The sequence below is a fragment of the Balaenoptera acutorostrata genome, chromosome X, assembly GCF_949987535.1.
Source record: "Balaenoptera acutorostrata chromosome X, mBalAcu1.1, whole genome shotgun sequence".
Taxonomy (NCBI): Eukaryota; Metazoa; Chordata; class Mammalia; order Artiodactyla; family Balaenopteridae; genus Balaenoptera; species Balaenoptera acutorostrata.
The window spans coordinates 89,860,234-89,886,898 of NC_080085.1; the positions used below are offsets into that span (position 1 = coordinate 89,860,234).

Consider the following 26,665-nt stretch of genomic DNA (forward strand, 5'->3'; position numbering starts at 1 on the left):
GGGTATGAGACAGCTCTTGGCTGTGAGGCATATCCTCAATGCTGTTGCTACATTGCATCCTTTTTTCCCCCCTGTGCTAAACTACAGATTTGCAAGGTTTGACATTTGAGGTCCCATGAGTCTTCTTTAGCAATGGAACTGTTTAGCTGTCATAGTTATGGCATCTAAAGAAGGAAATACACCATCTTATGAAATGCCTTCCATTTGCCTTTGTTTATAGTCATGATTTGCTCTAAAAACAGTTTCAGGTTCTCTTCAGTAGATATATTAATCCTTGCCTTTATGGATTCTTACTCCCAAATTTTATACCTTACAAAGGCCTTCAGCTCTCCCCCACACCCACCAAGTAAACATTGCAACTCTTCTGCTCACCTTATGGTTTACACTTAATACAACTGCAATCCTAATGAATATATAAGTCAGTGGGCATTAGCCTTTAGTGTGAATCAGAATCACCTAGGAAGCTTGTTAAAAATGGAGATTCCAGCGCTCCACTCAGTGGCTCCGAAGTGGGGGTCAGGAGTTCACATTTTCAACAAAGTCCTCTGGTGATCTTATCGTGGCAAATTTGCACACTTTAAAAACATGCATGCATTAATGAAATGAGATAGGGTTAAATTTGTGGTACAAACCCTTCTACATGGCGTTTCATTTGGAACTGCAAGTAAACCCTGCTAGAGAAATAGAGTCCACAGTTATTTATCTAGACCTGGAATGATCTGAGGCAAGAATGCCTAACTCAGCTATCATCATTTACAAATTTATTAAGAACCTATTACTTGACAGGCACTGTGCTAGGCATTAGAGGTACCAGGATAAAAAGGACAAATTGTGCTTTGAGAAGCAGAGTCCAAAGCAGTGTTTCTCAATTTTTAAAAAATTTAGCCCACAATCAGATATTTTTCATCACAACTCAAGGTGTACAAACATACGTACATATATAAGTGAAATACTATTTTCACAAAACAATACTCACCCTACCTACCTGGGATACAATCTGATATTTACTGTTTAGCTCTAACCAATGCTATTCTACCCTACTTCATTAAACAATTTCAGGTATTGACTCACTGAATTTGTTTCAGGTTCTACTACTGTTGGGGATGTGGAACTGCAGTTCAACAAACACAGGCCTACTTAATAATCTGCAGGATGTATCTTATAAATACATGTAGCACATGTATTTATCCTTTTAGGCACATATTTCACATGATGGTGGGAGTGGGAGGCTAAGGAGAGTCTCCTTATAAACCAGTGCTTTGCAAACTTTAAAGTGCACAGGAATCACCTGAAGATCTTGTTTAAATAAAGATTCTGAATCAGTAGGTCTAGGATGGGGACCTGAGATCCTGCATTTCTATCTCTCAGATGATGCTGATGCAGCTGGTCCATGGACCACTATTTGAGTAGCAATGCTCTAAAAACCACAAGTATGGGTAGGTGTGCTAACCTTGTAATGCAGGACCCGGCAGGAGTCTCCTAGGAGATAATTTCCTCTAAGGAAAAAGGAATGGAGCAGAGAAGGTACTGACAGATGAGAAAAGCACAGTGTGCGCCACTCAAATTTTATCCCAGCTTCCCATATCTGAATCTGATGGAAAGATGGCTGTATGTAAAATCTGAAATCCATTAGTGACCAAAGGAGCACTGAGGTATTACCACTTGGATAAGTATAACTCTAAAGTGAAGAAAAGGGCTTTATCCTCACTTCAATCGGTGTCATGGTGTGGGGCAGGTTTAGGGCTCACTGGGGACTCCAGGGAAATCAATTGAGCTTTGTCATCTTGAGGACATCAGTCCATCAGCAGCAGTGAGGACCTTAAGAAGATGGAGGACTCATGGGAAGTGGCACAGTGCCCAGCAGACATGGCAATACCCAGGGGAGGGTTGTACCCACCTTTTGGCTTCCTGGAACTTATTCCTGGGCATAGGTGAGATGTACATCAACCCTCTTCCAAGTGTCTGATGGGGTCCTGGTCCTGCTAGTATAGGGGAAAAGGTAGAAGCCAGCCTAACACAGCTTACATACTCAGTACCTCATCTAATCCATTCCACAATCCTGTGAGGCAATTATTATCCCCATTTCACAGATGACAAGACTGCTCTTTATAGCAATTGATCTGTTATAACTGCCAAGTTGATTCCTCCAGATACAAGTCCAGAAGTAATGTGAGTTTTACATAACATTTTAAGTTCTGACAACAAGAATTTACAGTGTCTCCACTGCCTTCATAAACTCAGTAAACAGTTCTTTGTATTGCTTTTTATGTATTGCTTTCCTTTTTTATATTTTAGCATTTCTTTATAAGAAAAGTAATCTGTGTTCCTTAGGAAAAATTAAACAGATGAGTAGAAAGAAAACAAAGAAAATAAATCACCCACAATCTCACAACTCATAAAACCACTGTTAACCTTTTAGTGAACAAAGTTTTCTATTTTTCCTGTGCATAGATGTACTATATAAAATTCTGTTCTTTTACAAAAGTGGACCGATTCTGTAGATGATATTATAAGCTGCTTTATTTTTCCAAGAATCATAATGCCTTTGTAATGCACATGGGTAAAAATCCCCTACTGACAGAGTACTCTAGTTGGATCAAAAGGTTGTTGATAACAAGAGTGATGCCTAAAGCATAGTATTAGCATAAGGTTAAATAAAGCACAAGGCCTTGCAAATGCCTGCCAGGGGCACTACACAAAAGGAATGTCTTCAAAGCCCCTTTGTGGGGCCCTGCAGCCACCCCTGAGTTCCCTTGGGCCCCTCGGGTGGAAGGGGTCCTGTAAACTTTTTTGCATCCACATAAACCCCCCCAATTTCTGTCTGGTTTTCTTCACCTCATCCTCCACCCTGGCCATCTCGTCAAATTCTCTTATCATCTCTTCATTGCTCAAATGCATATCGTGTATGGCCTCCTTGTATTCCTTGAGACACTGAGCCAGCCCCTTGTTGGTTTTTCTTTTGGCCTTCCTGGGTACATCATCCCCAGCTGGGCGCTTTCCTGCAGCCCTTGGTTCGCTGGCTGGCTTTTCTTCTTTTGGCTTTCCCTCGCTCACTGGCTTTCCCTCACTTACTGGCTTTCCCTCACTCTCTGGATTTCTTTCTTTTGGCTTTGCCTCACTCTCTGGCTTTTCCTTATCCTTTAGTACTTCCTCATCTTCTGTCTTTCCCTTGAGATCTGTCCTTCCCTGGTTTTCTAACTTTTCCTTGTCTTCCACAGTACAAGCTACTCCCGGCTTTCCCACATCCAGTGGCTGTTCTTTGTTTTCCATCTTGCCTTGGTTCTCAGGCTTTGCTTCATTTTCACTGCAGAGTTTTTCCATGTTGAGTGTCCCCTCCTTTTCCTGTCCTGGGGATGGGGCAGGCGGAAGAGAAGACAAAGAGGAAAGAAGGAAGACTGAGGGCTTGGGGATGGAATGCAGGTCCGGATAGTAGCAGTCGCTTCTCGCCCCTTGTCAGGGGTCCCCGGACCTGGCCCGGCCCTCCTAGTGTGCCTTCTTCCCACCCTCTACCCCACCATTCCTCGTGCACACGTGAGCCAACCATTTCCCAGACAGACCCTGCCATTTTTCCCTACGCTTGCTCAGCATGGCAGAGTGTGTGTAAATGTGTTGGGAAGTGGGCAGTGGGGCCCCCAATTCTGCCCGGGCCGTGCCCTCCACACTCCCCACCCCTCTGGGTCCCTGTCCAGTGCCCTCTCCTTCACTGACCTGCAGGGATCTGGACAAATTTCTCCTCTTATTGTAGCCTAGCAGAATGCTGGGAACAACAACAGCCTCACAGACCTGCAGACAGACAGAAGGGGCTGGGAGCTCCGAGGACGCAATCGGGGCCCTCCTCATCCACCGTTGCCTCCCCCACCTCCCCTGACCCCGCACCTCAGTCGCCATATCTTTTTGTCAGGCCTCAGGACCAGACCAGGATGCTTTACAAACTGTTTGGGTCGCTGGGACCGCTCCCCGGCAGGCATCCCGCCCCGCCCCCACCCCTTTACGCTGAGATCAGTATTTCCTCATAGGCTCAGAGTGTGAGAGGGGGGTTATTTGCAGAATTTGTCTACGTTTCACGGTCGCACTGCTCCCCGCCCCCGGTCCCCGCAACCCCATTTCAGGCTAGAAAATGGATGGAGGGCGCAGAGGAGGGGCGTCGAGGAGGCGGCGGGGCCAGTTGCAGGGTCCTCCCTCCCCACCTGCCCACGCCGCGCCCCGTGCCCCTCCTCACCCATCTCGGGATCCCTTCCCCTCTCCTCGCTGCTCCCGGATCCTAGTCCCACCCGCTTCCACCCCAACCCGGGCCGCCAGCTGCGCCCACCTTCACACTGACCTGCAGCGCCCGGGCCGGGCCTGCGCCTCCTCTGGCTCGCCTAAGCCCGCTCGCCCCTCGCCCGCCGCCTGGGCAGCTCCGGGAGCTGGTTCCGCGCGGGCAACGCGAGCGGACGGCGCCGGGACCCGATTGCAGGGTGCCCGGCCAGTCACGTGAGCGCCACGTCACCGGAGCTCGGTCTCCGCCTGCACCCCGCCCGTCACCCCCATCCCAGAAGGACCGTACAGCTGAGGACTGTGGGGGGGGCGGGGTGGTTGGAGAAGGAGGAGTTACCGACAGAGCAGGTCGGGGGAGGCTTCCTGAATGCAGGTGCTTTACCTGGCGCCTCTCAGGTCCTCGCTCAGCATCCCTCTGAGATGCCCTTTATCCCCAGTTGTGACAGCTGATCACAGGCAGGGTACCCGACTTCTCCAAGAGCGCTCCACACGGAGCCCCACAGCCCGCTTTCAAGACCAGCTCCGCCTGACTCCAGAGCGCTGGTGGTGGTGTCCGCCAGGAAGCTGCGCTGCCTCCTTTAGTAGCAGCTACGTCCTGAGCCTCTGCTCTTCTCGGCCCACGTGTTCTCTCTTCCTGGCTGGTCTCTGTTCATTTCCCTCTAAACACAGATGATTCCCAAATCTACATATCCAGGTTATTCCCTCCCTTGAGTCTCAGACCTTCTTTGCCAACTGTCTATTGGACACCACCGCCTGAATGTCCCTGAGGGACCTCAAAATCCATAACCCCAAACTGATTTTACCAACTTACTTCTCACCTTCTCTGTTCACTTCTCTCCACACTGGAAACTTGCACTCCAACATTTAACCTATTCCCATCTAGAGAGAATGTCAGACAGCTAAAATGTTAAAAAAGAAAAAAGGATGCATTAAAACATTTAAAATTATGGACCACAGATGAACAGATTCATCAAAATCCTTGGTTCACAGCTTACTCTTATCATTGACCCGTGTTGACCCTCTTTCCTTTCCTTCCATCCCTTCCATCCCTTCCCTTCCCTTTCCTCTTTCACACTTGTGAAACCACGACCCAACTCAAAAACTAGAAAATTGATAATATTATAGTTGCTACAGTGTAGTGCCATATATTTGGTTTTGATGATATGACTATACGGTGTCTTGGTTTGGATCTCTTTAAGTTTATCCTGATTGGAATTAATGAACTTCTTGGATGCACAGATTATTGTCTCTCTTCTAATTTGAGTAATTTTCATCCATTATTTGTTCAAAAATTCTTTCCGCCCCTTTCTATCTCTCTTCTGCTTCTTGGATTCCCATCGTGAATATGTTAGTATGCTTGATGGTGTCTCATGGGTCTCTTAGGTTTTGTTCATTTTTGTTCATTCTTTTCACTTTCTGCTGCTCAGACTGAAGGATCTCAATTGACCTGTCCTCAAGTTAGCTTATTAATTCTTCTCCCTGCTCAAACATGCTGTTGAACCCCTCTACTGAGCTCTTCATTGTAGTTATTGTACTTTTAAGCTCCAGAAGTTCTGTTTAGTTTCTTTTCATAGTTTCATTCTCTTTATATTCTATCTCTCTACTGATATTCTATATCTTCTGAGGCATTCTTCTCATTTCCTTTAGTCCATTGTCCAGGGTTTCCTCTAGCTCTTTGAGCATATTTAAGACAATTCATCTAAATCTTTGCCTAGTTAGTCCAATACATGAACTTTCTCAGTCAGTTTCTAATAATTTTTTAAATTTCCTGTGAATGGAGCATACTTTCTCATTTCTTTATATACCTCATAATTTGTGTTGGAATCTGAGTGTTTTGAATATTAGCAAGTGTCAACTCTAGAAATCAGATTCCCCCACTTCACAGGATTTGTTGCTCTCTGTTGTGGGTTATTGTTTCCTTGTTTAGAGACTTTTAAAAAATACTTTTTTAAATTCTGCATTTTTGGTCATATTTGGCCACTGAAGTCTGTGTTTCATTAGCTCGGTGGTCAACTGGTGTTCGGACAGAGTTACTTTAAATGCCTATAGCCAACAAAAGAAAAAAGAAACTACTTTCCCAGTCTTTACAGATGAGCTCTGTGCTGGAGCACTTTTTAAATGCTTTACTTTCTGCTTGTGCAGAGCCTGAAGGCCAACTAAGGTGAATGCTTAGGGTCTTCTGTGGCCTTTTCTCAGCATGTGTTCAATCTCGGGCATGTACATAAGCTTCTTGATTCCCCAGTATATGTGACTGTTTAAAAGTGCTTGTTTCGCCATGTATCTCTTTTCCCTAACACTTCCTACCTAGGCTTCTCAGTCTGTCTCTTGCTTATCCCAAATGTTGTTCCTTGCCCCAGGCTGCTGTGGCCAATACCTATGACTTTAAATACTTTTGGCAAATGCCACCCAGGAAGCTACTGTTCCAGCTCCAGTCCTGGGAATGCTCTCAGTCTACTGTGACAAAGGGAAATTTTGTGCTTGTCCTTGAGGCCGCCACCAGACAGACCAAGATCAAACACAATTCTATGAGAATAGGATCCAAATTCCTCCTCCTGTCACTAGCAATCTTAACCAGGATAGTGGGCTGCCATCCACAAACTACTGCCAATTTGGGGCATGGATGATGGTAAACAGGCAGTTTAAAATATCTTGCCACAAAGCAGGAGCTTCTTTCTGCACCAAATTTCCCCCAGTTGTAATTTTTTTGACTAGATTCCAGAGTTCTGCAAAAGTTGATTCTGATAGTTTTTACCAGTTTATTAACTGCTTTTGGGGGCCAGGGGATGAAGTCCTGGAGTTCCATACCCTGCCACTTTCAGTAATGTTACTTTTCTTTCTATTTCTATTTGTCAAGTTTGGTAGTTTGTGTCTTTATGTGAATTTGTCCATTTCATCTATCTGGTCTTATTTGTTGTCATACAGTTGTTCATAGTATTATCCTATAATCCTTTTTAAACCCATAGAATTGAGAGTGATGTCCACTGTTTCATTCCTGATTTCGTTAATTTGAATCCTCATCCTTATTCCCTTGGCAGTCTACTTATAGGTTTGTAGGTTTTTTTAAAAAAAAATATTTTTAAAGAAGCTGCTTTTCGTTTTAATAATGTTCTCCATTGTTTTTCTATTCTCTATTTCATTTATATCCACTCTAATTGTCTGATTTCTTTGGGTTTAAGCTGCTTTTCTTTTTCTAGTGTTTTAAGGTAGAAATTTTTTTTTTTTTTTTAAGATTTTTAGAAATTTCATGTAATGTCTGAAACATTTATATTAACATATTTCCATACAAATAACCCAATGAAAGTTTAGTATTAGTTGTTTTGTTTGTTTTTTTATACTGCAGGTTCTTATTAGGCATCAGTTTTATACACATCAGTGTATACATGTCAATCCCAATCGCCCAATTCAGCACATCACCATCCCCACCTCATCGCAGTTTTCCCCCCTTGGTGTCCATATGTCCATTCTCTACATGTGTGTCTCAACTTCTGCCCTGCAAACTGGCTCATCTGTACCATTTTTCTACGTTCCACATACATGCATTAACATACGATATTTGTTTTTCTCTTTCTGACTTACTTCACTCTGTATGACAGTCTCTAGATCCATCCACTTCTCAACAAATGACTCAATTTCGTTCCTTTTTATGGCTGAATAATATTCCATCGTATATATGTACCACAACTTCTTTATCCATTCGTCTGTTGATGGGCATTTAGGTTGCTTCCATGACCTGGCTATTGTAAATAGTGCTGCAATGAACATTCGGGTGCACGTGTCTTTTTGAATTACGGTTTTCTCTGGGTATATGCCCAGTAGTGGGATTGCTGGGTCATATGGTAATTCTATTTTTAGTTTTTTAAGGAACCTCCATATTGTTCTCCATAGTGGCTGTATCAATTTACATTCCCACCAACAGTGCAAGAGGGTTCCCTTTTCTCCACACCCTCTCCAGCATTTGTTGTTTGTAGATTTTCTGATGATGCCCATTCTAACAGGAGTGAGGTGATACCTCATTGTAGTTTTGATTTGCATTTCTCTAATAATTAGTGATGTTGAGCATCTTTTCATGTGCTTCGTGGCCGTCTGTATGTCTTCTTTGGAGAAATGTCTATTTAGGTCTTCTGCCCATTTTTGGATTGGGGTGTTTGTTTCTTTGATATTGAGCTGAATGAGCTGTTTATATATTTTGGAGATTAATCCTTTGTCCGTTGATTCATTTGCAAATATTTTCTCCCATTCTGAGGGTTGTCTTTTCGTCTTGTTTATGGTTTCCTTTGCTGTGCAAAAGCTTTGAAGTTTCATTAGGTCCCACTTGTTTATTTTTGTTTTTATTTCCATTACTCTAGGAGGTGGATCGAAAAAGATCTTGCTGTGATTTATGTCAAAGAGTGTTCTTCCTATGTTTTCCTCTAAGAGTTTTATAGTGTCCAGTCTTATATTTAGGTCTCTAATCCATTTTGAGTTTATTTTTGTGTATGGTGTTAGGGAGTATTCTAATTTCATTCTTTTACATGTGGCTGTCCAGTTTTCCCAGCACCACTTATTGAAGAGACTGTCTTTTCTCCATTGTATATCTTTGCCTCCTTTGTCATAGATTAGTTGACCATAGGTGCGTGGGTTAATCTCTGGGCTTTCTATCTTGTTCCATTGATCTATGTTTCTGTTTTTGTGCCAGTACCATATTGTCTTGATTACTGTAGCTTTGTAGTATAGTCTGAAGTCAGGGAGTCTGATTCCTCCAGCTCCATTTTTTTGCCTCAAGACTGCTTTGGCTATTCGGGGTCTTTTGTGTCTCCATACAAATTTTAAGATGATTTGTTCTAGCTCCGTAAAAAATGCCATTGGTAATTTGATAGGGATTGCATTGAATCTGTAGATTGCTTTGGGTAGTATACTCATTTTCACAATGTTGATTCTTCCAATCCAAGAACATGGTATATCTCTCCATCTGTTGGTATCATCTTTAATTTCTTTCATCAGTGTCTTATAGTTTTCTGCATACAGGTCTTTTGTCTCCCTAGGTAGGTTTATTCCTAGGTATTTTATTCTTTTTGTTGCAATGGTAAATGGGAGTGTTTCCATAATTTCTCTTTCAGATTTTTCATCATTAGTGTATAGGAATGCAAGAGATTTCTGTGCATTAATTTTGTAACCTGCAACTTTACCATATTCATTAATTAGCTCTAGCAGTTTTCTGGTGGCAGTTTTAGGATTCTCTATGTATAGTATCATGTCATCCGCAAACAGTGACAGTTTTACTTCTTCTTTTCCAATTTGTATTCCTTTTATTTCTTTTTCTTCTCTGATTGCCGTGGCTAGGACTTCCAGAACTATGTTGAATAATAGTGGTGAGAGTGGACATCCTTGTCCCGTTCCTGATCTTAGAGGAAATGCTTTCAGTTTTTCACCATTGAGAATGATGTTTGCTGTGGGTTTGTCATATATGGCCTTTATTATGTTGAGGTAGGTTCCCTCTATGCCCACTTTCTGGAGAGTTTTTATCATAAATGGGTGTTGAATTTTGTCAAAAGCTTTTTCTGCATCTATTGAGATGATCATATGGTTTTTATTCTTCAATTTGTTAATATGGTGTATCACATTGATTGATTTGCGTATATTGAAGAATCCTTGCATCCCTGGGATAAATCCCACTTGATCGTGGTGTATGATCCTTTTAATCTGTTGTTGGTTTCTGTTTGCTAGTATTTTGTTGAGGATTTTTGCATCTATATTCATCAGTGATATTGGTCTGTAATTTTCTTTTTTTGTAGTGTCTTTGTCTGGTTTTGGTATCAGGGTGATGGTGGCCTCATAGAATGAGTTTGGGAGAGTTCCTTCCTCTGCAATTTTTTGGAAGAGTTTGAGAAGGATGGGTGTTAGCTCTTCTCTAAATGTTTGATAGAATTCACCTGTGAAGCCATCTGGTCCTGGACTTTTGTTTGTTGGAAGATTTTTAATCACAGTTTCAATTTCATTACTTGTGATTGGTCTGTTGATATTTTCTGTTTCTTCCTGGTTCAGTCTTGGAAGGTTATACCTTTCTAAGAATTTGTCCATTTCTTCCAGGTTGTCCATTTTATTGGCATAAAGTTGCTTGTAGTAGTCTCTTAGGATGTTTTGTATTTCTGCGGTGTCTGTTGTAACTTCTCCTTTTTCATTTCTGATTTTATTGATTTGAGTCCTCTCCCTCTTTTTCTTGATGAGTCTGGCTAATGGCTTATCAATTTTGTTTATCTTCTCAAAGAACCAACTTTTAGTTGTATTGATCTTTGCTATTGTTTTCTTTGTTTCTATTTCATTTATTTCTGCTCTGATCTTTATGATTTCTTTCCTTCTGCTAACTTTGGGTTTTGTTTGTTCTTCTTTCTCTAGTTTCTTTAGGTGTAAAGTTAGATTGTTTACTTGAGATTTTTCTTGTTTCTTTAGGTAGGCTTGTATAGCTATAAACTTCCCTCTTAGAACCGCTTTTGCTGCATCCCATAGGTTTTGGGTCGTCGTGTTTTCATTGTCATTTGTCTCTAGGTATTTTTTTATTTCCTGTTTGATTTCTTCAGTGATCTCTTGGTTATTTAGTAACGTATTGTTTAGCCTCCATGTGTTTGTCTTTTTTACGTTTTTTTCCCTGTAATTCATTTCTAATCTCATAGCGTTGTGGTCAGAAAAGATGCTTGATATGATTTCAATTTTCTTAAATTTACTGAGGCTTGATTTGTGACCCAAGATGTGATCTATCCTGGAGAATGTTCCGTGTGCACTTGAGAAGAACGTGTAATCTGCCGTTTTTGGATGGAATGTCCTATATATATCAATTAAATCTATCTGGTCTATTGTGTCATTTAAAGCTTCTGTTTCCTTATTTATTTTCATTTTGGATGATCTGTCCATTGGTGTAAGTGAGGTGTTAAAGTCCCCCACTATTATTGTGTTACTGTCGATTTCCTCTTTTATAGCTGTTAGCAGTTGCCTTATGTATTGAGGTGCTCCTATGTTGGGTGCATATATATTTATAATTGTTATATCTTCTTCTTGGATTGATCCCTGGATCATTATGTAGTGTCCTTCCTTGTCTCTTGTAACATTCTTTATTTTAAAGTCTATTTTATCTGATATGAGTATAGCTACTCCAGCTTTCTTTTGATTTCCATTTGCATGGAATATCTTTTTCCATCCCCTCACTTTCAGTCTGTATGTGTCCCTAGGTCTGAAGTGGGTCTCTTGTAGACAGCATATATATGGGTCTTGTTTTTGTATCCATTCAACCAGTCTATATATTTTGGTTGGGGCATTTAATCCATTCACGTTTAAGGTAATTATCGATATGTATGTTCCTATGACCATTTTCTTAATTGTTTTGGGTTTGTTTTTGTAGGTCCTTTTCTTCTCTTGTGTTTCCCACTTAGAGAAGTTCCTTTAGCATTTGTTGTAGAGCTGGTTTGGTGGTGCTGAATTCTCTTAGCTTTTGCTTGTCTGTAAAGCTTTTGATTTCTCCATCAAATCTAAATGAGATCCTTGCTGGGTAGAGTAATCTTGGTTGTAGGTTCTTCCCTTTCATCACTTTAAGTATTTCATGCCACTCCCTTCTGGCTTGCAGAGTTTCTGCTGAGAAATCAGCTGTTAACCTTATGGGGGTTCCCTTGTATGTTATTTGTCGTTTTTCCCTTGCTGCTTTCAATAATTTTTCTTTGTCTTTAATTTTTGCCACTTTGATTACTATGTGTCTCGGCGTGTTTCTCCTTGGGTTTATTCTGTATGGGACTCTCTGCGCTTCCTGGACTTGGGTGGCTATTTCCTTTCCCATGTTAGGGAAGTTTTCGATTATAATCTCTTCAAATATTTTCTCTGGTCCTTTCTCTCTCTCTTCTCCTTCTGGGACCCCTATAATGCGAATGTTGTTGCGTTTAATGTTGTCCCAGAGGTCTCTTAGGCTGTCTTCATTTCTTTTTATTCTTTTTTCTTTAGTCTGTTCCGCAGCAGTGAATTCCACCATTCTGTCTTCCAGGTCACTTATCCGTTCTTCTGCCTCAGTTATTCTGCTATTGATTCCTTCTAGTGTAGTTTTCATTTCAGTTATTGTATTGGTCATCTCTGTTTGTTTGTTCTTTAATTCTTCTAGGTCTTTGTTAATCATTTCTTGCATCTTCTCAATCTTTGCCTCCATTCTTATTCCGAGGTCCTGGATCATCTTCACTATCATTATTCTGAATTCTTTTTCTGGAAGGTTGCCTATCTCCACTTCATTTAGTTGTTTTTCTGGGGTTTTTTCTTGTTCCTTCATCTGGTACATAGCCCTCTGCCTTTTCATCTTCTCTGTCTTTCTGTAACTGTGGTTTTTGGTCCACAGGCTGCAGGATTGTAGTTTTTCTTGCTTCTGTTGTCTGCCCTCTGGTGGTTGAGGCTATCTAAGAGGCTTGATGGGAGGCTCTGGTGGTGGGTAGAGCTGACTGTTGCTGTGGCGGTCAGAGCTCAGTAAAACCTTAATCCACTTGACTGTTGATGGGTGGGGCTGGGTTCCCTCCCTGTTGCTGTGGCGATCAGAGCCCAGTAAAACCTTAATCCACTTGACTGTTGATGGGTGGGGCTGGGTTCCCTCCCTGTTGGTTGTTTTGCCTGAGGCAACCCAACACTGGAGCCTACCCGTGCTCTTTGGTGGGGTTAATGGCAGACTCTGGGAGGGCTCACGCCAAGGAGAACTTCCCAGGACCTCTGCTGCCAGTGTCCTTATCCCCATGGTGAAACAGAGCCACCACTCGCCTCTGCAGGAGACCCCCCAACACCAGCAGGTACGTCTGGTTCAGTCTCCCCCAGGGTCACTGCTCCTTCCCCTGGGTCCCGATGCACACATTACTTTGTGTGTGCCCTCCAAGAGTGGGGTCTCTGTTTCCCCCAGTCCTGTCACAGTCCTGCAATCAATTCCCACTAGACTTCAAAGTCTGATTCTCTAGGAATTCCTCCTCCCTTTGCCGGACCCCCAGGTTGGGAAGCCTGAGGTGGGGCTCAGAACCTTCACTCCAGTGGGTGGACTTCTGTGGTATAAGTGTTCGCCAGTCTGTGAGTCACCCACCCAGCAGTTATGGGATTTGATTTTACTCTGATTGCGCCCCTCCTACCGTCTCACTGTGGCTTCTCCTCTGTCCTTGGACGTGGGGTGTCCTCCTTGGTGAAGTCCAGGGTCTTCCTGTCAATGATTGTCCAGCAGCCAGTTGTGGGTCTGGTGCTCTCGCAAGAGGGAGTGAGAGCACGTCCTTCTACTCCGCCATCTTGGTTAATCTCCTCATTTTGCAAAATTGATTGTTTTACTTTACACTCCTACTAGCAGTGTAGGAGAGTTCCCATTACCTACATCCTTGCCAGCCTTCTTATAAGCTACATCAAGGTAGAAATTTAAATGATTGATTTCAGATTTTCATCTCTCTTTATATAAGAATTTAAAGCTATAAATTTCCCTCTAAGCACTGTTTAACTACATCCCATATGTTTTGGTATGTTGTGTTTTTGTTTTTATTCATCTCAAAGTACTTTATAATTTCTCTTATGCTTTCTTCTGATTAAATGGAGGTATACTGTTTAATTTCTATGTATTTGTAGCTTTTCCAGATTTCCTTATGTTGTTGATTACTAATTTAATTCCATTATGATCAGAGAATATTCTTTGTATGATTTCAATCCTTTTAAGTTTATATAGGATTTTATTATGGCCTAGTATATGATCTATCCAGGAGAATGCTCCATGGGTGCTTGACAAGAATGTATATTCTGATGTTGCTTGGAGTATTCTGTAGGTGTCTGTTATTCTAGTTGGTTTGTAGTTTTATTCAATTGTCCTATTTCTTTGTTGATATTCTTTCTACTTGTTCCATCAAATTTTGATATTGTCTTTTTTAAGTCTGCAGTTGTTATCATCAAAGTGTCTGTTTTTTCCTTTTACTCTGTCAGTTTTTGCTTTAAATATGTTCATTTTTTTATATTCCTTATGGATTGATCTTGTTATCATTATAAACACCTTTCTCGTTCTCCAGTAACATTTTTTGTATTAAAGTCTATTTTATCTGCTATTAAAAATAGCCACTCCTTTTTTGTTACCCTTTGCATGGTATATATTTTTCTGTCTTTTCACTTTCATTCTATTTCTTTCTTTGAACCTAAAATGTTTTTCTTCTAGATAGTGTATAATTGGATAATGCTTTTTTTTCCCTTTCTGCTAAATTTTTCCCTTTGAATGGAGCATTTAATCAATTTGCATTTAATATAAACATGGATAAGGTAGGATTTATATCTGCCATTTTATTATCTGTTTTTATATGTCTTCTGCCTTTTTTATTCCTCTGTTTCTCCACTATTGATTCTTTTTTAAAGATAGAAAAATATCTTTGTGCCATTTTAATTATCTTGATGCTTCTTTAACAATATTTAAAAAATTATTTTCTTAGTGGTTACCCTAGGGATTAAAATTAATATCTTAGATTAAAACAATCTACTTTTGTCAATTCTAACTTAATTTCAATGGTATAAAAAAGTATTTTCTGATATACCTGCATTCCCTCCTTCCTCTTTTGTGGTATTATTGTCATGGAAACCACATCTTTAGCCATCATAAGCCCATGAACACTGTTTTATAATTATCCTATTTAAATCAAATAGGAGAGGAAAGAGTTGTAAACAAATATACATATACTGTCTATTAATTTTCTATTGCTGCTGTAACAAAGTACAACAAATTTACTGGCTTAAAACAACAGAAATTTATTCTCTTATAATTCTGGAGTTCATAAATTTGAAATAATTTCATGGGGTTTAACCAAGGTATCAGCAGAGCTATACTGCCTCTGGAGGCTTTAGGAGAGGATCCATTTTCTTGCCTTTTTCCAGCTTCTAGGGCTGTATTCCTTGACTGTGTCCCCTTCCTCCATCGCCAAAGCCAGTAGCATAGCATCTTCAAATGTCTCCCAGCTTCCATCATCACATCACTTTTTTCCTCTTCTGCTTAAAATTTCCTTCTGTCTCTCTCTTATAAGAACCCTTGTGATTGCATTTAGGGTCCACCCAGATAATCCAAATAATCTCTGCATCTCAAGATCCTTAACTTAATCACAAATGTAAAGTCCCTTTTTGCCATATAGGGTAACATTCATAGGTTACAGAGTTTGGACATGCATATATTTTGGGAGGCCATTATTTGGCCTACCACTCTGTCTTTTATATTTACCTAGTTAGTTACCTTGCCAGTGCCCTTCATTTCTTCATGTGGACTCAAGTTACCATCTAGTGTCCTTTCATTTCAACCTGAAGGATTCTGTTTAGTATTTCTTATAGAACAGTACTAAATATTTTAAAATTCTCTCAGTATTTGTTATCTGGGAAAGTCTTAATTAATCCTTAATTTTAAAGGAGAGTTTTCTGGTTAAGGAATTTTGGTTGACAGTCATTTTGTTTCCATATTCTGAAAATGATGTGTCACTGTCTTCTGATCACCATGATTTCTGATTAGAAGTCAGTTATAGATTAGTGTTTTTCATCATATTTGATCTTCGAATGTATTTTCCTGACATTTTCTCTTTCTCATCTCTTTTTGGTATTCTCATTATGTCTATGTTGGTATGCTTGATGGTGTCTCAAGGTTCTCTGTGTCTGTATACTTTTCTTCATTTTTTATTTATTTTTTGTTTCTCAGACTCAAAAATCTCTATTCGCCTATCTTCAATATCACTGACTGTTTCATCAGCCAGTCCACCAATGAGGTGCTCTAGTGAATTTCTCATTCCAGTTACTTTCTATTCAATGGGGGGAAAACTGCCTTTTCAACAAATAGTGCTGGGAAAACTGGATATCCACATGCAAAATAATGAAGTTGGACCCTTACTTTACACCGTTTATAAAAATTAACTCAAAATGGATCAAAGATCTCAACATAAGAACTAAAACTTTGAACACCAAGGAAGAAAAAGGTGGGAAAAACTTCATGTCATTGAATATGGCAATTATTTATTGAATATGGCACCCAAAGCACAAACAAAATAGTTAGATAATTGGTGCTGTTGACCTAAAACAATAAAACAGCCAGTTTTTAACTTTTTAAATATTTATTTATTTATTTTTTAGGTTGCACCGGGTCTTAGTTGCAGCATGTGGGATCTTCATTGTGGCATGCGGGATCTTTAGTTGTGGTGTGTGGGCTTCTTACTTGTGGCATGTGAACTCTTAGTTGCAGCATGCATGCGGGATCTAGTTCCCTGACCAGGGATCGAACCTTGGTCCCCTGCATTGGGATCATGGAGTCTTACCCACCGGACCACCAGAGAAGTCCCAAAACAGCCAGTTATTTTACCAACAGAATAGATTTATTCAGGAATAGCAAAGAATTGCAATTCGGGACATGTAAGCTATGGCAAACCACAGGCAAAGTCTGGAGAACAGAGGAGAGGAATGCTCTTTAGTAGAGTAGAAGGGGGAGTTGGGAGGAGCTGTTATATACAAAGAGCCCTTTGGAGGAAATTGAGAGTTCAAAGTGTAGTGGCTTTTCACTGGCTGAGCTGTGACAATCTCTCATTGGCTGAGCTGTACCAGGCAAGGAGATATTCTTCCTTCTTCCTGCTGGGTAGTAAAGTAGTAACCTTCTTCCTATTGGGGATGTAAAGTTACTTCTCTTTCTGTTGGGTCTGCAATTGACTTTGAGTGGTAGGGCATGAGAGCTTTCCGTTCTGGCTCCCTGAGTCCATTTTAAAAGAGGTTTTTGTTTATTAGTTTTCATATTTTCACACTTTTGATCAAAATTTTTCTCTGAAAGCATTACTGATCAAGAGTCAGGTTTTGCTAGATTCAGTGGCCTTTTGTCCTTCAATGCCAGGAAGACCTTTCTGGGTGTCGTGTCCCATGTCAGAGGGAAAGTGAACATATTGGAAACCTATTGAGGTCACATTCGAATAACAAGGAGGGGTTAGAAGGAGATCTCTCAGGCATTTCCCATTTAAAGTATGTATCTTAGAACAGTGAATACAGCAATAGCACACTCAAAACTAAAAAAAATAAACAAGAGCTTTGAGAAGACACTGTGCAGGAATAAACATGAAGCAGTGGCTGATGAACTTTCCAGAAAAATAACAAAACTTCAAAGGACAGAGCATGGAACCAAAGAGGTTTATTCTCATGCCTTAAGATGTAATGGGATTTACCTTGCTAGGTTTTGACCTGCTTGGGACCCATCACCCCTTTCTTTCTTTCTTTCTTTTTTTTTAATGGTGCTTCTTGCATGTGACGTTTCTTTTTTATTTATACATTTATTTATTTTATTTATTTATTTTTGGCTGTGTTGGGTCTTCGTTGCTGCACATGGGCTTTCTCTAGTTGCGCGAGCAGGGGCTACTCTTCATTGTGGTGCGCGGGCTTCTCATTGCAGTGACTTCTCTTGTTGCAGAGCACAGGCTCTAGGCGCACGTGCTTCAGCAGTTGTGGCTCATGGGCTCTAGAGCGCAGGCTCAGTAGTTGTGGCACATGGGCTTAGTTGCTCCGCGGCATGTGGGATCTTCCAGGACCAGGGATCGAACCCGTGTCCCCTGCATTTGCAGGTAGATTCTTAACCATTGTGCCACCAGGGTAGTCCCCCATCACCCCTTTCTAATCTCCTATTTCTCCCTTTGGAATGAGAATGTCTATCCTATACCTGTTCCACATTGTATTTTGGAAGCACATAAATTATTCAGTTTCACAGGTTCACAGATGGAGAGTAATCTTGCCTCAGGATGAATCACACCTAGAATCCCACCCATATCTCATTTAGATACTATTTAGATGAGATTTTGGGGACCAGGGGTGGAATACTATGGACTGAATGTTTGTGTCCTTCCCAAATTCATATATTGAAGCCCTAATCCCCAATATGATGGCATTTGGAGATGGGGCCTTTGGGAGCTAATTAGATTTAGATGAGATCACAGAGGTGAAGCCTTTATGATGGGATCATTCTCCATATAAGAAGAGGAAGAGACCAGAGCTCTCTCTCTCTCTCCACCATGTAAGGATACAGCAAGAAATCAGCCATTTGCAAACCAGGAAGAGAGCTCTCACTAGACACTGAATCTGCCAAAACCTTGATCTTGGACATCCCAGCCTCCAGAACCGTGAGAAATAAGTATTTATTGTTTAATTTACCCAGTCTATATTATTTTGTTATAGCAGCAGAACTAAGACAATTTGAATTAATCAAAATTAAATAATTTGTGCATCAAGGAACACTATCAAGAGAGTGAATAAGCAACATACAGGATTGGGAAATATTTGCAAATCATATATCTGATAAAGGGTTAATATCGAGACTACATAAAGGACTCGTACAACTCAACAACAACAAAAAGAACCCAACTAATAATTGGACAAAGAACTTGAATAGGCATTTCTTCAAAGAAGACATATGAGTGGCCAAAGTATGTAAAAAGATGCTCAACGTTAGAGAAATGCTAACCCAGACCACAGTGAGATATGACTTCACATTCATTAGGATGCTACTATAAAAAGAAACTCAGAAAATAATGTGTTGGTGAGGATATGGAGAAATTGGAACAGTTGTACACTGCTGGTGGAAATGTAAATTGGTGCAGCTATTGTGGGAAACTGTCATTTCCTTTAAAAAAATCCATATAATTACCATATATTCCAGCAATTCCACTTCTGGGTATATACTCAAAAAAGAATTGAGGGCAGAGGTTTAAACAGATATCTGTACTCCCATGTTCATAGCAGCATTATTCACAATAGTCAAAAGGGAGAAGCAACACAGTTGTTCATTGAGAAATGAATGGATAAATAATATGTGGTATATACATTCAATAGAACATGATTCAGCCTTAAAAAGGAATGAAATTCTGCTACATGCTATAATACGGGTGAAGCTGGAAAACATTATGCTAAGTTAAATAAGCCAGACACAAAAAGACAAATACTGTATGATTCCACTTATGTAAATTCCCTAGAATAGTCATATTCATATAGACAGAAAGTAGAATAGTGGTTACCAGGAGCTGTGGGGAAGGGAATAATGGAAAGTTATTGTTTAATGGGTACAGAGTTTCAGTTTGGAATGATGAAAAATTTCTGTAAATGAATAGTGGTGATGCTTCCACAAAAGTGTGAATGTACTTTAATGCCCTTGAATTGTACACTTATAAATGGTTAAAAGGTAATTTTTATATTATGTATATTTTTCCACAATAAAAAATCTAGAAAATTGGACCGTTTTAAAGAGAACAATAAAGTGGTATTTAGTACATTCACAGTGTTGTGCAACCACCATCTCTGTTTAGTTCCAAAGCATTTCCATCACCCCAAAGTAAAACTCCTTATTCACTAAGCAGTTTCCCTCCTTTACCCTCTCCCCCCAGTCCCTGGCAGCCATCAATCTGTGTTATAACTTGTATTGGTCTTCTTCTAGGTCTTCCATAACAAAATACACAGATTAGGTGACTTTAACAACAGAAATTTAATTTCTCACAGTTCTGGCGGTTGGAACTCCAAGATCAAGTTGTCAGCGGGTTTGCTTTCTCCAGATCTCATTATACCCTCATTTGGCCTTTTTCTCCTCCTCTTCTTACAAGCATACTAGGCATATTTGATTGTGGCCCCACCCTATATCCTCATTTAACCTTACTTACCTCCTTAAAGACCCCATCTCCAAATATAGCTACACTGGAGGTTAGAGCTTTAACTTATGAATTTATGGGACACAGTTCAGTACCTAACATTTAACCCTCTGTCTCCCCAATATTCATGTCCTTCTCACATTAAAAAAAAAACAAACAACTTCATCCAATCCCAACAGGCCCCAAGCATTAACCCATTCTAGCATCAACTCCAAGTTCGGTCTCATCTAAATATCATTTAAATCATGTCTGGATGAGACTTGAGGTATAATTCATTCCTAGGCAAAACTCCTCTCCAGTTGTGAGCCTGTGAAATTAAGAAATTACATGTTTCCAAATTCAGTGGTGAAATAGGCATAAAATAGACATTCTTTTTCCAAAGGGAGAATTCATGAAGATTTCCCCCTATGTTTCCTTCTAAGAGTTTTACAGTTTCACCTCCTACATTAGGTTTCTGATCCATTTTGAAATAATTTTTGTATATGGTGTAATGTAAGGGTCCAACCTCATTCTTTTGCAGGTGGATATCCAGTTTTCCCAACACCATTTGTTGAAAAAACTGTCCTTTTCCCATTTTATGGTCTTGGCACCCTGTTGAAAATCATCTGACCATATCTGTGCGAGCTTTTTTCTGGATGTTTATTCTATTTCATTGGCCTATATGTCTGTCTTTATGCCAGTACCACACTATTTTGATTATTGTAGCTTTGATAGGGGTTACATTGCAATGAACGGATTCTCCAATAGAGCTTCCAGTGGGAGCCTGGCCCTGCCCAGACATTGATTTCTGACTCCCAGTCTCCAGAACTGTGAGAGGATAAATTTCTGTTGTGTGTTTTTTTTAAACAGCAGCCACAGGAAACCAATACCAATGGTGAGTGGCAGGCTCAGTGGCAAATGAGTATTTATCCCTATTTTCACCTTACCACCTTTTCCCTGAGACAAGCAGATAAACTCCCCTTTGTTAATGGATAAACCCAAAATGGCTAGGACAGACTCTTACAAGCAAGTTTTTTTTTAAATTATTAATTAATTAATTTTATTTTTGGCTGCATTGAGTTTTCGTTGCTGCACGTGGGCTTTCTCTAGTTATGGTGAGCGGGGGGCTACTCTTTGTTGCAGTGCACAGGCTCCTCATTGCGGTGCCTTCTCTTGTTGCAGAGCATGGGCTCTAGGCACGTGGGCTTCAGTAGTTGTGGCATGCAGGCTCAGTAGTTGTGGCTCACGGGCTCTAGAGCACAGGCTCAGTAGTTGTGGTGCATGGGCTTAGTTGCTCCGTGGCATGTGGGATCTTCCCGGACCAGGGCTCGAACCCATGTCCCCTGCATTGGCAGGTGGATTCTTAACCACTGTGCCAGCAGGGAAGTCCCTCAAGCAAGGTTTTAAATGTGCAAAAGGAATGTAATTTTTATTAATTTTATTGTTTATATTTTCCCCATATTGTAAAGAGAGTGAAAGGCATTACGTGTTCAGTTCATCTTATTAAGACATACAGACCCTCCCCTTGAACTTTTATTTATAGTCTTGCTTTACAGAATATTTAATATTTTTACATAGTATATACCAATTGTTCCCCTTATAGTTTCATCTTTTCTTCTTTTTCTAATGTTCAGATAGGCAGGCCTTCTCTTCTCTGATCTTTTCCTTGGATTCAGATTAACATATATCTATATTTTCTTTTAGTTATTTTATTGGTTTGTCCTCAATATACTTGGGATAAAAATATGTGCATGGGTAATTCTCAAACTCCAGTGTGCATCAGAATTGCCTGGGAGCCTGTTAACAATGCAGTTACCTGGGCACCATTATCAAAGTGTGGTTCTTGGGTGTGGGGCTAGGATTCTGTATTTTAAACAAGCTCCACATGTGATTCTGAAGCATTTGATAGGCTAGCAAACTTCGAGGAGCACTGACATTACTATCTTAAAAGGATCTCATGTGTTGATTTTGGGGTGTAATTCCTCCTCTGTGATGTGTCTTTCACAAGAAAAACATTCTAGATAAATGAAATTACTTCCTTAGGCTCACACAGTCAATCAAGGATAGTGCAGAGAAAATAAACCAAAGATATTTTAGTGACAAATTATACCCAGTTGTTCTGAACTCTACATGTACATCAGAATCATTGTGGCTGCTTTTACAGTGTAATGATCCTTTGATCTCACTTCTAATGAGTCTGATTCAATAGGTTGGAATTGGGTCCTGAGCTCCACTTTAAAATCTGAGGTAATTCAAGCCTGCAGCCAAGGTTACAACCTATGCACTAAAGATAACAGCATAAAAATAAAACAGTTGTCTCTTTAAAAAGGGGATGGCCTAGTGGTAAAATAAAGTCTGGTGTGTGTGTGTGTGTGTGTGTGTGTGTGTGTGTGTGTGTGTGTGTGTGTGTGTAATGAGGAGGGGAGTGTCCAAACTTGAACTAAAGTTGGGGCCTCCACTTTAAGTCCAGAGATGTCTGATGAACTTGTAGGATGCAGTGGGTGTGGAGTAAAACCTAGTTTCCTGAATTTTTAACCAGTTCACAGGTGATTCTGATGCAGCTGGTCTTTATAACACACGTTGATAAACACTGACATATATTAAAATTACAACGTCCATGCGTTGAAACTGATGTATAATGCTTTCTCCGTTGTGTTCCTTTTTCAATTGCAAGCTACAGTCTGCAGAGAAAAGAAGTCACTTGCTCACAAATGATCAGAGGCAAACCTGGGCCCAGCTTGCAGGACTTTCAACTCAGTTATAATTACCTGCAGTGCCGTACAACTTACCAGACCTTGTGCTAGGCACTGAGGGTACCAGGACAAATGAGACAATATATTTACCGTAAGAAGGGCAGTCTAGTTAGGGAGCAGTGATGACTGGGTGGTGGAACATGTCCTAAAACAAGGGTCCATCTCCCGGACCCCCAGTCTCAGCCTGTTTCCCACTGATCTGTGATTACAGGTTTATTGAGCAGAGCAAAAATCAAAGTAAAGGAAGAGGGAAACTGCTCTGGATCCATGTAGGTTGGTGTGAGTAGAGACTACCAGGGACTCCTGCGGTGAGGGTGGTGTGGACCAGAACAGTCTTGGGGACATAAAGCCACCCCCACAACACCTGTGTATGCAAAGAGTGAAACCTGTAGCAGTGTCTATGCAGAAAATGGACTGCCAAGAAGACTGGGCCATATTCATGGGAGGATAGAAGAGATAGTTGAATTCTGAGCACACTATCATGAGTGTCACTCAGATTTATCTTGGGGAAGGGGGGTGAGGACAAAAGTCTGAGAAAAACCTCAAAGGGCTGTTTGGATCCCTAAGCAGCACTGGGGAAGTACCCACCCGAATTAAGTATAACTCTAAAGCAGGAAGGGGCATTCTCCACATTTCTGAATGGACAAACCGGGGATTCAGACCACTGAGGGCTGCAAAAAAATCAGTGGGTCTTTGTCACCTTTAAGACTCCAGCACATCAGCAGTGGTGGGGACCAGTGGAGGGAGGAAAACCTAGCAGAAGGGGAAGGAGTGCCTAGCAGTCATGGCATTATCCAGGGAAAGGAGACACAGCAGCATAGGTGTAGAAAGGTGTCTCCTACCTGGCAGTCAATTGGACTTGCTGGTAGGCCTACTCCTTTGGTCCTTACCTAAATATGAAGGACACCTAGAGGGCTGGGCCTTGCATGTGTCGACTGAGCCAGCCACAGAGTTCGGTCATTACCTCCTTTGATTCCCACAGTAGCTCTATACAGCATGTACTATCTTCATTTTATAGACGAATAGGCTGATTTTAAAGAAACATATCTGTAATAATTGCCAGGTTTGTGCTTCTAAATAAGAGATCCAGAGGTAATATAAGGTTTATGTCTTTAAATTGTGCCTCAAGTATTTATTGTCTCCATTCCCTTTATAAGCTGATTGGTAAGTTATTTGCATCTTACATTTTTTTCTGACACATGTGTATTCATTTTGGAAAAATGAGGAAAAAACAGATAAAAAATAAAGAAAATAAGAAAAAGACGCATTCTGATGTGTATATATATATATATATAAATAATATGCATGCTTTTAAATGAGATAGTATATCTACAGACTGCTTTCTAAACTGCTTTATTAGCTTTACAATATGTAATAGACATCTTTCCATGCAAGTTGATAAAATCTCCCCTGCTGACAGAAAAACTTACAGACTAAGTCAAAAGTGAAAATTAAATCTCTAATCAAAAAAATGACAGAACACGAAAGGTTCACAGTAAAGGGTACATCAAGAAAATGCAAGTTTGGGAAGCAGGGGGGTTTACAATTATTAACCTCAGCATTCAAGGCATAAGGCAAAATTCATCATGATGGTCGTGGTGAGGAGGATCTCCAATAAGAATGCGCAGACTGTACCTCAACTGAAGCTCCCTAATTTTCCTCCTTAGCTCTCTCATCTCCTCCATGAACCTTTCCATATCATCTGCATCTCCATCTATGATGTCAATGTTATTGACAAGCCTATTGGGCATATCCTCTCTAAAATCCTGGGCAGGTGGAGCCCATTCCCCTCTAATGTTTCCTCCAGGTTCTTGGCCTTCACCACCTCCCAAAGGGTGGGCCTCTTCATTCTGCACTGGAACCTGCTCCTCTCCTTTGCTTTCCTTGGGGACATTTTCCATCTTGAGATTTTTTTTCCTGTTTCTTCTTCCTAGTAGATAAAAGGATTGAATGTTTTGTAACAACAGGATTCAGAGCTCTGTGAGCAAAGGTTTTCCCACCTGAGAGACTTTGTGTGCCCTCTAAGGGGTGCCCCAGATCTAGCCCTGCCCCAAAGCCCACGATTTTCCCTGAAAATCATTCCCAGGGCCACTCCTGGCACAAAAACGTAGGACAGGTAGTGTGCTGGACCGTCGCTGAAAAACCAGGTCTTAGCCTCCAGGGATCTTGATATGCCCTCCAGGGGCACCCCAGAGCTTGCCCCTTTACTCCCTTCTTCCCTCACCAGCCACAGGCCCACAGTTTCTAAAGACTCGGCCAGGTTTCTCCTGCACTAAAGGGGGCAGGGAGGGCTGGGAGTCCCCCAAATTCTGTTCTGATCCCTGATAGCCCTACACCAAAGGGTCCCAGGCACCTCCCATACCTGCAGGAATCAGAAGCAGTCTTCCTCTCGTAGCCTTGAAATCTGCTGCACCAACGGACCTAAAGACCTGCAGACAGAAATTCGACAATGGCCAGGACTGATAACTCGATTAAAGGACCAGTATCGGGGGACACCAGCTCCGTTGTTGGTTTAGGACTCTGCTAGAAATATGTTGCTGCCTTCTCTTTCTCCTCCATCCTGTCTCACAGCTTCTTTTCCCGCCCTGTGACGCGCTACCCTGCCTTCCAGAAGAAATCAAAGCTGATTATTTCCAAACCAGTTTCACCTCTTCTTTAGGCCCCTTATCTCCACTGTCTCGTCCTTCCCGTCATCTAATTACCATTTCTTGAACGCAAATGGACAACTTGCGGGGCGGGGGAGTCCGAAGAGCTTGCTGGGTGGCTACGTGGTTCACTTATAAAGAATTTCAATCTGGGTATCTGCCAGGACCTTTTGGGACCCCGTGGACTTTCTGGAGCTCACCCTCGGGCCACTGCCCACCATTTTATGCATCAAGATGGATGAAGGGCGAAGAGGTAACGTGGGCATTGCAAACCTGTCCCCGCTGCGGCGTCAGCGCTTTGTCAGGCTTACCCCAGGGTCCGCAGGCAGCGCCCACGCTTACACCGACCTGCAGGGACCAGAAACTGTTTCTCGTTCCCCGCCTATATCCCGAAGTCGGTAGCCCGCCCGATCGATTGCCTCCTCCACAGAAGGGACGTGCTTCCCAGACCTAATCCCTGTCCCTATCCTCTGCAGCAGCCGCCCCGGTCCCCGCCCCCTACCCCTCCCCGGAGTTCCCGCAGCCCACCATTTCCGGCTCCAAAATGGAAGGAGGGTGGAGAAGAAATACCGGGAACGGTGGCCTAGACCCGATGCAGAGTCCGCCATCCCCAACCCAGGGTCACCCGTTGCGCACCCCCTCCCGTCGCCCTGCAGGAATCAGGCCGTTTCCTCGCCGTCTCCTTTTCTGGTCCTTCCCGTCCAGGCGTCGCCCGATCGCCCACCTCCTAGGAGATACCAACTGGTACCCATTCTTAACCCTTGGCCCCTCTTGATCTCCTCCCACCAAGCCCTCCATTTCTTGCACCAAACGTGTGGACATCGGGGAAGGGATAGAGAGAATCCAGTCCTGGACCCGCTCTGGTCTTTGCCCTGAGGCCCCCGCTCTCCTCCCCAGTCAGCGCCCTCCAACCTGCCAAGAATCTGGGTCAGCTTCTACGACTTCCTCCTTCCTGGGTACAGGTTCGCCCGTCTTCAAGGCAATAGCGAGCCGGCGAACAGCCACAAGCGACTAAGGACTGCAACTGGGAGGAGAGACTAATCCATGGGCGGGCTCTAGGTCTCGTAAGGGCTACGTCACTGTGAGCTCAGATCCCCAATTATGGTTCGTACCTGCGGTGCTGCAGAGGGTTGTGGGCGGGGCCACCTTTCTCCTCATTCCCACCTTCCCCCCACCAATACCACTGGGTACTGCCCATCCGTTACTTATTTATCTATTTATTTGTTTGTTTGTTTATCTATTTATTTATTTTCCTATTTAGCATCCTCGACACCAAACGGGTCATAATATTTTGTCGTTTGTATTTGCCTTTGTCCTGATTTCTGCTGGAGCTTTTAAAGAATTGCGTCTTCCTCTTCTATAATATTAAATGCCCACTTCTTTCCCTTCCACTCACCAGCAACTA

General features: G+C 41.7%; 2 protein-coding genes across 8 annotated transcripts; both read right to left on the minus strand.

Moving 5' to 3' along the window:
* Positions 1 to 2,372: 2,372 nt before the first annotated feature.
* TCEAL2 (transcription elongation factor A like 2) lies at positions 2,373 to 4,454 on the minus strand. 4 transcript variants are annotated; one of them, XM_057538437.1, is made up of 3 exons: positions 4,322 to 4,454; positions 3,709 to 3,783; positions 2,373 to 3,342 (listed from the first exon to the last, which is right to left on the minus strand). In XM_057538437.1, exon 3 carries the CDS (start codon positions 3,319 to 3,321, stop codon positions 2,692 to 2,694), a length of 630 nt encoding a protein of 209 aa, XP_057394420.1. In that variant the 5' UTR covers positions 3,322 to 3,342; positions 3,709 to 3,783; positions 4,322 to 4,454; the 3' UTR covers positions 2,373 to 2,691. The 4 variants fall into 4 exon arrangements, with proteins under 4 accessions (XP_057394420.1, XP_057394421.1, XP_057394418.1 ...); XM_057538438.1 differs by having other exon boundaries at positions 4,310 to 4,454; XM_057538435.1 differs by having other exon boundaries at positions 2,374 to 3,347.
* A 19,495-nt stretch (positions 4,455 to 23,949) lies between these two features.
* Positions 23,950 to 26,309, minus strand: BEX5 (brain expressed X-linked 5). Of its 4 annotated transcripts, none has more exons than XM_007184625.3 (3): positions 26,173 to 26,309; positions 24,978 to 25,044; positions 23,950 to 24,545 (listed from the first exon to the last, which is right to left on the minus strand). In XM_007184625.3, exon 3 carries the CDS (start codon positions 24,514 to 24,516, stop codon positions 24,178 to 24,180), a length of 339 nt encoding a protein of 112 aa, XP_007184687.2. In that variant the 5' UTR covers positions 24,517 to 24,545; positions 24,978 to 25,044; positions 26,173 to 26,309; the 3' UTR covers positions 23,950 to 24,177. The 4 variants fall into 4 exon arrangements, with proteins under 4 accessions (XP_007184687.2, XP_007184686.2, XP_028022908.2 ...); XM_007184624.3 differs by lacking the exon at positions 26,173 to 26,309 and adding an exon at positions 25,897 to 26,124; XM_028167107.2 differs by lacking the exon at positions 26,173 to 26,309 and adding an exon at positions 25,572 to 25,677.
* Between the last annotated feature and the right edge of the window lie 356 nt (positions 26,310 to 26,665).